This window comes from Brachycentrus maculatus, unplaced genomic scaffold, assembly GCF_059751285.1.
Source record: "Brachycentrus maculatus isolate JH-2025_06_01 unplaced genomic scaffold, ASM5975128v1 h1tg000778l, whole genome shotgun sequence".
In the NCBI taxonomy this organism is placed as follows: Eukaryota; Metazoa; Arthropoda; class Insecta; order Trichoptera; family Brachycentridae; genus Brachycentrus; species Brachycentrus maculatus.
In genome coordinates, this window is record NW_028281506.1 from 364067 (window position 1) to 377635 (window position 13569).

Consider the following 13569-nt stretch of genomic DNA (forward strand, 5'->3'; position numbering starts at 1 on the left):
TTAAATTATAGTGGTAGTTCACTTTGCAAGCGTAATGGTTAAGGTAAATCATTAATTAGAATGAGCAATCGGTTCATTAGTATACCTTCTATGGCACAAATCTTGAGTTTAGGCGTGTCCGGATGCGTCCTGATGTAGACCTTGGCGCACGTGGTCTCGTTCATCTTGTTGAGGAAGCTCCTCTTGTTGCCGATGACCAGCCCGACCACTGACTGCGGGAGGACAAACTGGTGGCGCACAAACACGTCCGCGGACACGGCCGTGTCGCCCGCGCTCGTCGGCGGCGGGCTCGGGGACTCGGAACAGCCCTTGCCACTGTCATTTGAGCCCTGCAAGACAAAATGAAGAAGATTCATAATTAGCCAAATGGAAAATAAATTCCCATGAGAATATTCTGTATACATATATCTTTCTGTGGTCATATTTAAAATATATTCCGCTCATTCCGATAAAAGTTACTAAACAATGGTAGAGCCATAACACAAAACATCTAAAGGAAAGTCTTCTTCTTCTTCTTTTTATAGATCCTCAGGATTTGTCTGTGCATCCGTCTGTCGCTCTTTGGATGTTGACTGCCGGCTATCTCTGCACCTTTTTGGAGGTCTGCCTGGGGGTCTACGTCCTTCAAGGTTTCCTTGAAGGGTGATACGTAGAAATCTGTTTTCTGACATATTCATTCCAGTATCGCCTTTTTTGTCGTCCCCACATTACGATATCTTCTGTCTTACACATGCTCCGGATATAAGTGTTTCAAAGGAAAGTAATAATATTTATTCCTTTCAATTCCAGGACGCAGACAATTTAAAAAGAGCTTATCTTGACAAATGATTTTTGATATCTCGAGAAATATAGCACTTGAGCCTGTGACCAGTGTCCGAGATACCAAATTTTTGTTTTAAAAATAAGAAATGAAATATTCATTTTAAAATCATGCACTCACACCATCACCAAAGTAAATAATTTCAGTCTATAAAATAAATATTGGATTTTTAGTTATAAATAATAGAACACAGTTTATGGATATTTATGACTAAATATAAATACTCTGTATTAACAAAAAACCTTTTTAAGATTCTTTTTATCATTTTTTGCGTATGTATAGTTTACATGAACCTTAAAAAATTAAAGTGTAATGAATCATAAATTAAGTGGAAATAAATCAATTTGACATAATTACAGCAATGAAAATTTGAGAAAATCTGATTCAATAATTTTAATGGGGGGAAAAGATTAAAAGATAAAAAAACATTTATGAATGGGTCAATTTAAGAACTGTACAGTTTATGTGGGACTTTAAATAACTAAACTAAAAATGGACTTGTGTATAAAAAATATATGTATACACCCTTAATTCTACTAAATATGTTAGTAAACAATGGGATCCAAACTATAAACATAGGAAAATGTTTTATTGTACAATGGATGCGTTTAAATTGTTAATTCTTCAAGTGGAATAAGTTGAACTTGAATAATTGTCAAGTTATGAATAAGTTGCGAGGCAACAAAAAAATGTGCACGAATATTAAAATGTATAATAATATTTTGAATTCAGTGTATACAATTGTCCCATCTACTATTACTTCCAATAAAACCCTGACATTCAAACATCAATTACAAATAATTCTATAATAATATTACCAGTATAAAAGTTGACTAAACAAAAAATTAAGTGAAAATAAATCTAGGGTTTTAATGATCACGACAAAGACTCGTTTACGAAAAAAATGCCTCAACTGATAAAAAAGTTGTCCACCACAGGGTCCTAAAGAGCTCAATGCTGGGTAGGTCTTCTAGGAGGTACTAGAGACCCTGGGAGACAGGAGGGCCGGGAAGAGGAACAGGTTAACGTTTTCAGGATACAAAGTTGCAGATGTAGAAATAGAAATTACACATTATTTTGTATTAATTTTTTTTTTTCAAAATGAATATACGGTTTTGAAACGAAATTATAGCGAACATTTCCACTGATTTTAAAATTTATCATACTCTGGCCGATACTTCTCTCGATCAGCCTCTTGAAAAAGTACCATTTTTTCAGGTACAACTTTGTTAATTGTATGTGTCAATATTATGTTTGTACTTTAAACCTCCTTTTCAGCCTGTAATTTAAGTTGCCAATGACTTTTTCCTTAACGACAATGACAAAAAACTAATAAAATATGTAAATATTTATTATTTACATAGAAAAAAATGCATTATTTATATTATAAATTGAAATCAACGAAAACAAGTTATGTTATAAGTAAATAAGTGAAGGGAGAGGAATTCTGAAATTTTTCCAAAAAGTGTATAATTAAATGCTAGAGGATTTTTTAAAAAGATATGAAAAATAAATAAATAAAATCTTCTATAAATACTTGTTTTCATATTTCGTCAGTTTATTGATACTTATTTGACAATTTCTTGTTTTTCTTCAATTTACATTAAAATGCATATTGAAATATCTCATTTAATTCTAATGGAGTTATCCCTTTAGTACTCTTCATTCTTCAAACCCTTATCTGCACCCGATGGTACATAGGGCACTGCATCATGTAAACGCAGTGTTATCTTGATTGTTAAAGACACGAAGGAAAGGTGATCAGCCCTCCGCTTCAGGTACCGGTCCAGGGTAATATTGAATGAATATTAGAGTGAAAAAATCACTTTTATTTATATGACCCCCCTGGGAATCGAACCCGGGACCTCCAGTGCGGCAGCAGAGTGTGCTGACCATTACACAACAGAGGCGGATGAACATACCTTGGTATTAGTATGATATATTTCTTTGACGGGTCAATTATTTATACAATGATGGAGTTGGGTTAAGTGTGCAGTATAACAGTACGGGTTAAACAGGTTAACAAATCAACATAAATTAGACAGTGGAAATGTCAGTACGGGGAGTAAATTTTGCAACATATGGAAGAAATAAATATATGAGATTTCGACGATCAAATCCCCAGTAAAAAACATCTTTGGTTCTATTGAATAACATTTAAATTTTGCATATTTTGAATACCAGTATTCACAAATCCTGTATTGGCTTGTAATAAAAAGTCCATACAACATACTCACACCCGGCATCCAACCCTCATCCAGAAAAACTATAATTCTTCTAGCAAACTACTGTATCCACTGTGCTAAAAAATAACGTTTATGGAACTCCTTTTGTAAATCTTAAAAAAAACCCAACAACAGTGAGTATAAATTTGGACTGCATATTTTTCGTCAAAACGTCAAATTGACATTTGTTATATTTTTTGGTACTGCAAAAAAAACTATATTTACCTTTTTCGATTCATGACCAACATTGAATAATAATAAAAAAAAATAACGTTAATCATTATGTAAAAAATAATCATGAACAACTTTTATAGAATAGGCCTAGTAAAGTGCTATACACGACAACATCAGTGAGCCAACAACAAACATGTATTTGATCAGATGTATAAACTTAACAAAGGTAATAAATTCCAATGGACGTAAATGTGGATGAATTGATATTTGTACACGCTAAATATAATACCGAAATAGTTACTAAAGTATGTGATGGAGTTAGCAAACAGAGGGACATTACTTACATGTTACAATTATTCAATTGCACATGAGAATGGACATTGAATGATATTGAAATAAAGCTTTAGTCTCATCGTAAAAGTAAGTAATTATTTTTATGTGATACAGTGATTTTATTATCATGCGATTAAAATGACTTTAAAAAAATTATTTAATGTTTTAATATAATAAATATGAGAATACTACAATAATTTTTTTTATAAATATTTTCCAGTTAAAAACAGTCTTTGAGAATAAAGAGGAAAAAAATCATAAATAATCTTGATGATAACAAAATTCTAGTCACAGGAGAACAAATATTAACTGCAAAAATATCCATATTATCACTCTATACAGAAAGAAGGCCAATAAAAACAGATATTTTTACAATTGTTGAATTCTTTCACTGTAAATCGAAAATAATTCACAAAACGATAAAAAAAAAATTATCCATCACAACTGTATAAAATTTATACATTGATTTGTAATAGAATATATGTTGTGTAGCACTACTCACCTCACTGTGATTGTCGGAGAAGTTGCTGATGCAAGGACTAGCGAGCATAGCATCGGCGGGGCTGTGGTTGGCCGAGTCTCTGTCGGCGGAGCGGGTCTCCAGTTCCACGGGACTGGCAGGATCCACTGAGTCTGTATGAACACTATTATCTAATTTGTCTTCCACCTCAACTGTGACACTACGCGAACACTGCTCCGCACGGGGCGTCTCTTCGGGAAAACCGTCTTTCTCCGACTTGTCCGCGTGCATGCGCGCATTATCAGCCTTACTCTCTTTAGGTTGCTTGCGAGCCTTCCTACTGCTCTTGGTAGACGGTTTCTCGTTGGAACTGGACTCGGGCAGAGGGCACTCCACGAGGAGGGGTGCCGCGTCTTCCTTCTTCATTTCCTCCTGGATGACTTCCTTCACCGGAGAGGAGTGTCTGTGTTGGGTGTTCCCGTTGGGAGAAGCGTGCGTCTCCTCGTTGACTTTGTTTATCATTATTTGTTCCTTCAAGCAAGAAGTACTGCCGCGTTTGACACTGTACGACTTGTTTATATTGCTCTCGTCGGGAGCTTTGGAGTTGTGAGTAAGAGTACTTTTGGCCGGAAGAGACTTGACCCTCCGTTCGTTAGCGGGGGTATTCTCCTTGCTAGATTTCTTAAGCGGGTGTTCCATGTCGTAGGATTTGTGGGATTTGGCCTTTTGTATCTCGTAATCGAGTTGTTTATCCGTGAGACGTATGGGCGACGTACGCTGAGAGTAAGTCCCGTTGGGCACGATGTCAATAGGAGCGGACTTGGTTAGGGCCTTGCCGGGGCTGGGCGTGCATTTGGCGGGAGAAGGTTTGCTCTCTGACGAAGCTTCCTCTATTTCCTCCTTTAATGTCTTTATATTTCGTGTTTTTCCACCTGGGTCACTGTTGGCGCATCCCCTTTTGCGCCTGTACCAGTATATTCCAAATAAAACGGCCACTGATGGAACTGTTAACACTAACAACTGACGGTAGAATGCCATCTTTGTAAGCCACTTTTAACACAATTGTGACACACCTGAAACAAACAGAAAAACACACACTTTAGTATTAAGTCAACATAAAGTGCACTGGATACCAGAAAAATATTGATTTAAACCAGTGATTCTCAAAGCGGGCGATATCACCCCCCTAGAACTGTTTGTTGCTTCGGTAGGGCAACATGGGGGCACAAAGCAGTAAGTGACAATAGGACAGTATTTTTTGTAAAAATTAATTAATAAAATAATGTTAATGCCAACAAATTTGGTGCATTTACACGGCAATTTTTTTTTATTCAATACTGAAAATTATTAATTAAATTAGAAACAGTAATATTCAATTTATAAACATTATTTACGCAGGTGCCACGCAAGTCTGGTATGATATACGATCAACAAAGTAAAATGGTTCAAAGAAAAAAAATTGTTGCGATATTCAAAATTCTAAAACTTGAGTTTCCTCACAATTAATGACCGTGCGCTAACTAGATCCGAATATTTAGCGCGGAATGCCGGACATGGTTATAAAGTAATATATCGACGACCTTAGAGGGCAAATTACCAAATACAAAATATCAGTGCAGAAAGCACTAATAAACGAAATTACTACACTGTCAATTATCAAAATGACAAATTTTCACATCCTTCCCACCAAAGATAGATAGAAGCACATTTATATATTCTATTATATTTCTATTAATAGTTTTACTTAAATAACTAATCCATTTATTGATTAAATATAAAAAAACAATAACCTCATAGTTTTGATTGTTAGTCCGTAAAACGCATAAATTGCTGTCGTGAAAAATTAACTGATTTGTATCAACTACGATTGCTTGTAACGCATATTATAAAATGATTATTGTTCTTTTCACTAGGTAAATGAACAGAAGTCACCCCGAAAAATATTTATTTGATTCTATCCAGAATTATTTATGTTCAAGCATTAAAAAAAAAAGATTTACTGAAATTAATATTTAAAATCGTCCACAAAAAAATATTAAATAAAAGAGTCGGCGCATACCTATTATAAATCTAACCCATTATATCAAATTCTCCACGTATCATGTTTTTAAGGAATTGACCAAGCATGCGTGATAAAACAAAAAAAAATCATAATAATATATTTGGAAAAAAACAACATTTCTTGAATGTTCCGTTTGTACCTTGCAGATAACGGTTATTGCGAACCAAGGCCAAGGGTTATCTTTCAAAAGAAACAAAATAATGCATCGCCAAAGAGTTTACAATGTACGAAATTAAATTATTCAAGATTACACATTTAAAAAATAGCTATTAAGTTCAAGGTCAAGTCAGAAAAAACCGTAATGTTTTTGCGCTATTCTGGAAAGTAAGCCTATTTAAGTAAGTATATTTGAGAATACCGTATTAAAATATATAGAGGGAGGGTCCGATACCTTGCGGGAAACCCGCCTGGCACAGCGCGGGTGTAAACTGTGCACCTTCGAGTTAAGCTTAGACTATGATGTTCTCTGCGTTAATCTAACCATGATGTTTGTGTGAAAGCACTAAAATAAAGAATTGAATTAAAATATATAGAGGCAAATTGAAACAAGCCATTTGAATACTAAAATAGCTTCTGGAAACATTCACGACGAGGTAAATAATAGATAAGGCAAAGTCTCGGATCAAATAATTGTTTACGACGATGTCAAACATTGAAATATATTTAGGAACGCTAAAAAAAGGTACACTTACGCAATTCGTTTGATTTTCGTGATAATTTTTTTCCCTGTATATTTTTCGTGTTCAAAAAAACAAAAAATAGTCACGTAATGAACAAAAAAAAAATTATCGAAACATTTTTCAGATTTTTTTTATTTTATATCATTCGATTACCATAATTTTAACTTAAATGTTTTTTTTACTTATATTTTCTACTTATTCGCAACCAATTGTACACAGGGCACTGTATAACGCGGCGTTACCTTTATTTTTATTACACGTAAACTCGCGCATAAAAAAAAGTATTCATTATGGTGGAGACTGACCGGAGCATTTCGTTGTAACGTAACGTTGTAACATCGCACGCGGCGAGCATTAGCGAGCATCCGAAACTATGGATGGAGCTGTACTGACTGTACGAATGCTCGCATCGTAACGTGTTACGTTACAACGAAATGGCTCCGGTCAGTCCCTACCATTACACTAAACTTTAAAAAATATATCGTCGGCATAAACATCAAGGGTTACTGCCCGCGCAAGAGCGATTTCAATATGGCGGTTTTATTTAAATAATGAACGAACGTTCGATGCAAATTAGCCCTCGACAAAATTGGATGGTAAATGTCGCGTGTATCAAAAAAAAAATGACACCCCCGAATACATTTTTTAACATAGTCCAGGACAATGGTATACCCTTTTTACTAATACTATCAGGAAATTTAACCTTGCGGTCTCAAAAATGTTCGATAATTCGTTATACACTAGCAGGCATTTTATTTAAACATCGGTATGGAATGTATTTCTACCTGCTTTATGTATGGTTTCAAATTTGCATAGATATAATGTCAATAATGAACGTGTAAACATTTTAGTAGTCGTTTTCCTATGAAATGTCAAAATTCCGGTTTTCCAAATGGTGTAAAAACGGGGTTGCGTAATCGCGGACGATGCTAAGTCGGGGTAAATTTTATGTTAATTCACACGAAGGTGAAACACTGTAAAAAGAGCAGGAAAACGTAAAAACGAGGTTGCAACTATACCATTTTCCACAGTATTTTTACAGTCGTCTACCTGCTAATATTCTACACTCGCGCACGTTTTCGGGAACCGATAATTGGCGAAAGTCAAGGGGGCTTGTATTCACAAAACGCCCTTTGCGGGTGAGGGAGAGGCCCAGTGGAGAACTATAGCATCGCGATGGTGATGTGTGCTGCAGTAAAGATTCTCTTCGTATCGGTCAGTGAAGCATTAGACCGAATATCCGGTGCAGCGGCACCTCGCGCGGGCAGCAGTCACGTCTGGCCGCGCCGGGGGCGGGGGCGGGGGCAGGAGCGTACGACTACTCGAAGCAGCGGTCCAAGGAGGCACACGACTGACCATTTGATCGGTTTTCTTCCAAATGTGGCAATATCACTGGCGAAGAACATCCCTTAAGGTCTAGATTCAAACGCTCATTATTAGCACAAAAGCGTGATATTATTGAGCAATTGCTACTTAGCGTGTGTGTTAAAATTCTCATTTCGAGCATGCTCAGAAATTGACAGATTTTCGAGCATGCTACCTGCGGTGCGGGTGGAAGAGGCATGCTCTGAGTGCGTCCGAACAGGTTTACTTACGAGTGTGCTAGTATCGATGTATGTAAATGAGCATGCTTATTTCGAGCAAATGTATTCAGCCTGAGGGATGCCCGTCTTAAGCATGCTTTATTAAAAGCGTGTGTATCTGTCTGCACATTTAGGGAGTAACGGGATGTTCGCGAAAAATTGACTGCCAATTTATAACGCTGCTATGTAATGTATTGTTAAAATTTAGATTTAGAGACCGTTTTGAAACGCATTTGTTATTGTTTTACAACATTAGACATCAATTAAACATTTTTCGATTCAGTGGATAGTTTTTTTGTTGTTTACCTAGTGAAGTCATTTGATACAGCACTGCGTGATACGTCAATACATAATGTCATAATCATTCCAATAAATCGTTTTACGAATGAATACTTATTTTATGGTCGAGCGATTATAGTAACAAAAAGCTTGTATTTTTTATTCCAAATTTATGCATCGATAATAATTATTTTGTCAAATTGTGTGATTACACAATGGTAAAAAAAAAACGAAAAATATGTTTAATTTTTATTATTCACGATCAAACTAATGAAATTTAAGAACGTCATTCGTGTTTATGAAAGTTTTTTTATTGGAGCTAATTGTTAACAAAAAATAAAATTTTAAAGAATAGCGGAAATTAAAGTAGAAGAATTTGAGTTACCAATATAAGTAGATAAGGCAATTTACTACACTTATATTTATTTGGGTTGATATTTCGCAATCTCATTATTCTATATTAACTAACTTACGTTATGTTCAGGTGTCGAACCATTTAAGTTTAATTTTAAAATATCGATAAGTTTTGCCACAAATCGTCAACTTTTAGTGACCTAATGATGCACGTACATGTTATTTTTTATAGCGTAATTTGTAAGCGGAAGGAAGATGACACAGGAAATAGGTACCCGCGCGTACATAATGCGGACAAAAATAATAATACCGTGGATAAAATCAAAACGTCATTTTATAATGACTAGAGCTAATACTAGTTATTAAAGTTTTAAATGACAAATTCCATACCTAGTAATTTACACCAACAATGATAGTTACATTCAATTGAAGGAAACGGAAAAATTAAATCATTTTTATGCATATATAAAAATAACGATGTTACTCAATAAAATTATAATTTACAGTTTAAAAACAATAAAGTAATGGTTCGCTGGAAAATGCCCCGAGAAGGCGAAACGATAATCGTAAATGAAAAGTCAATTAATTACATGTTTATCGGTTTAAGTTTTATGTGAATATCATGTTAAGTAACTAGAAAAACATAATGTATAAAAATATAATATGGCTCGAGAGATAACGATAATAATTAACAGCCGAATACATCATAATAACTACATCACGATAATATGTTATAAGCGTGATTATAGAAGAAAAAATAGTTTGCAATCAGTTTTAGCAAAGGAGAAAGTTTTGTATAAATTCGAGTCGAATCTTAAGTCGGCTGAATCCTTCCATCTCATATATTGTGGCAGGTAGACATAATCGGGGTTTACCCCCATTCAAGCCTCATAACTCTAATAATATTATATGTGTTTATCCGCTGAAAGATAACTAGGAAAATGTTTTATAAAAAATATATACATATATATATACACATAAATGGTATACATAATAATAATATTGATTTTGGATGATTTATATAGCGCCATTTTCGTAATAAACTACCTCAAGAGCGCTTATGTATATATTTATCAACGTTGAATAGAAACGAAGTATAGTAAAACTTATTTTTTCCTGCATTATCTCTTTTCCCCTATCTACGCCAAGATGGTGCATAGGGCGCCGCACGAAATCGACATGGTGTTGACTTGATCACGAGTTACACGGAGGCGAGGTGATACGCTATGCGCTTGTATTTCATAAAATATATTCCACTAGTCCAAGGACTAGTGGAATATATTTTATGGAATACAAGTGTGTAAGCGAAGGACTTAATTACTATACAGGATAGGAAAAAGAAAACAACAGGGAACCCCGAGGTCGGATACCAATAGCTTGTGTAACTTGAGACAACGCAAATGTGTACACTATTTTTAATATTTACCCCAAAAAATTAGTACCGAGTTCTCGAAATGGATACTCTTACGTAATTGAGATTGATCCCAAAAGTGCTACGAAAGAACAGAAAGTAAGGAGAGTACTGGTGGTGCAATACGAAGAAGCGGCATTAGATGGATTGAGAAGAGAAGTTGAACGAGTATTGTGCAATGGTTAGAGAAACAAATTTTGGCACTGCGATCGAGAACTGCAGAAAGATTGCCCAATGGACGCATTCAATACTGGCTCTGTTTCCTAACATAACTTTTGTTCCAAATTATTAGAAAGGTTTCTTCTCTATGCACTTAGACGGATCTCGACGGAGTCGTCGACTGATCCTATCAAATATCAGATGACGCGTCACATTCATCTTTGGCCTAATCTAATGTATCAATTGATTCGGTCCGTCTCGGTAGAATATAACGCGAGGTACATTGTAAGAAGTGGTGTGGCCGGTAGATAAAAACTACAGGATATTGCGATCCAACTTATCAGCAATTTGGCCCGCGGGCTTACAAATGCCAGTGGACCGACTCGTTAGCGGTGCAAGTAACGACCTTTCACAACTACACAATACAAAGTGGCGATAGACAAATTGCTCTACACTTTCCGAAATGCGGCCTTGGGAAAGGAATCTGTGGAAATGGCTGACATTTAAACCGACTAACCGGACCCGTATCGAGCGACGTGCAATTTAAAATTGCAAAAATAGCGAATCGATAAGGTTACAGGTGAATTGAATATGTCGGCGAAATAAAGCTGGGACAAGAAATGTAACATACACTGTAAGAATGGCGTGTATCACACATTTATACCGCTACAATGCAAGTCACGCGAAGAACACAATAAAGATCAGTCAACACAACCGACAATGTACGCTGTTATAAGATTCGCTCACAACCTTAACCCTTTGTACTCTATTTTTTTTTACACGGAATACCAGCTACTCCATTGGGTGTTACGTAAAAATATGAGGAAAACTTACGATGTATTTAGAAAACCAGACAAATATTTTTTTTTGTAAGGCAGTAAATAAAAAAGTTGCAGTATGTTATTTATTGTTTTGGCATTCACTTTGTGGTGAGACATGATGAAATTATAAATAAAACACTTGTTTTTTAACCACTTTAACTGAGGTGATAAAAAAGAGTAATATTTGAAATTTAAAGTTGTGGAGTTGTATTGCGGAATATATATTTATTAAAATATAATATTGTTAATAAAATAAAGTTATTAACCCACAATCGCGCCGCTTCTATGAGCATGATCCCTGATGGAGTAAAAGCAGGTGGTTATTTTTTTTTAAATAAATTTATATACGATGTATGATTTAATGGCACATATCTCTATCCCTTCAAGAGTTTATGCCACCATTTCAAGCGATTTTGTTCATATTGTTTATGTCGTCGCTGCGGCGACATCGGAGTTGTTAGATTGTTTTCTATGTCGCCGTGACGGCAACATTTGAGTACAAAGGGTTAAAAATAACAAGCACATGTGCAAAATGATATAACAGGAATAGTAGTAATATGTATGTTCAGTAATTACCCCATGTCGAGAGCAAAGTTAGTAGATAGATATGTACCTACCTCAAGTAGATATTAGGTCGACGGGGTGATGTGCAAAGTTATAATAATAATTTGGATAATTTATATAGCGCCATTTTCGTAAAATACTACCTCAAGGGTGCTTATAATAATCCTGGATAATAATATAATGATGATGATGACGAAAAGTTAGATGGAATAGCGGAATAGCGGAAAAGACAAAAGATAACAGGTAATTAACAGACTGTCATGACATTAAAAAAATATCGAATATATATTTTTATTGAATCACAAGACAATCCGCACATTTCCTGTTGAAATCTATAAATAAATAAGGGAGATTTAAATGATTAAACCATCCGCATTTCGAATTGGACAAAAAAGAATAATTCATTAGTTTTTTCGACCGCATAATTGAGAATAGCAAAATTTGCCATCCCCGTTACCGCGGAATTTACGTGCCCTGTTGGCGATTTTCGTTCTGACCAGGGAACCGATGGTAATGGGATATTTCGCGCAATCGTTTTAACAGCATCGCTACCAGATTTTTAAAACCACGCAAACGTGTAATTATACAATATACTATGTTGCCAGCTTACTAATAAGCTGTTTTTTGAAAATTAAAATAATTTATAGTTCGGAATTTTGTAAATACAAGAGATCTTATTTATATGTAGAATATGTTAAATCCAATATAGTTTAAACTGTCCCACTACCGGTGTTTGAATTTACGTGGCACTTTGTGCGTGGTATGATAAGAAAGATAAGATAAACAAAAATTTAAAAATCAGTATGTGGGTACTTTCGTAGTTTAAAAAAAACAGACATTACTGGTGTATTTGACCAGTTGTAATAATGAAACGGATACTAATCTAGCAATGTGCACCGGGGGAACAATAACATACATAGGTACATGGTATACCGTTAAATTACATGTCTACGTAAGACATCTCTTTAAACACTATAAAAGTAAAACAAACACGTTCCATATGGTAAAGTAAAAAAGTCCGATAGTCGAAAGGAAATTCCTTACTTAAAATTGTACATATTTATTGCCTATGGTAAAATAAGCTTCGAGTATGTGGGTCTGGGATTAGCGAGCGGCTCGTATCCCGAGGGTTGGTCGGGGTATCCGGCTTGTACAATGCACTCGAAAAGGAGTATAATTCCTGTATAGCCGTTCGGCCGAGCGAGCGAGTACGTGCGCAGCGAGAAACCTGTATTTTTGAAAGGTGGGTGAAGAAACGCCATTACAGAGCACGTGGTGGAATATAACTGAACAAGCGGTCGCGCGATAACCGCTCCATTCTGTGCATTTTATCAACACTTAGTGACGAAGCTCGATAATTTATTATTATTTAAGACATCAATATAAGTTTGTCACTAGAAAGAAATAGTTGGTAATGGGAGATATGCCACGGATTAAGGAACTCGAATTGGAAGTGTTCAAATTGGTTCGATCGTAGTGTGACTTGCCAAGCGTCAAGCAGGCACCGCGAGAGGTTCCTCTTCCATCGCACATTCGCCTTCCGATAAGCGACCTGCGGGCGAAGGAGTAAAATCACGTGGCACGGACAGAAGCCCAAAATAACAAACTGTAGTTTGTGTTTATATTTATAACTCGCATCTCAAA

At 35.4% G+C, this 13569-nt stretch overlaps 1 protein-coding gene across 3 annotated transcripts in view; it reads right to left on the bottom strand.

Annotated features, from left to right (window-relative positions):
* spoon (A-kinase anchor protein spoonbill) overlaps positions 1-13569 on the bottom strand; it is a 52688-nt gene that overhangs the window by 10328 nt on the left and 28791 nt on the right. For all 3 annotated transcript variants that reach the window (XM_088275060.1, XM_088275062.1, XM_088275061.1), the window contains 2 exons: positions 4055-5085; positions 86-329 (listed from right to left, as the gene is read on the bottom strand). In XM_088275060.1, the coding sequence (XP_088131186.1) occupies positions 86-329; positions 4055-5050 (1240 nt within the window). In that variant the 5' untranslated portion in view covers positions 5051-5085. The remainder of the gene's footprint in view (positions 1-85; positions 330-4054; positions 5086-13569) is intronic.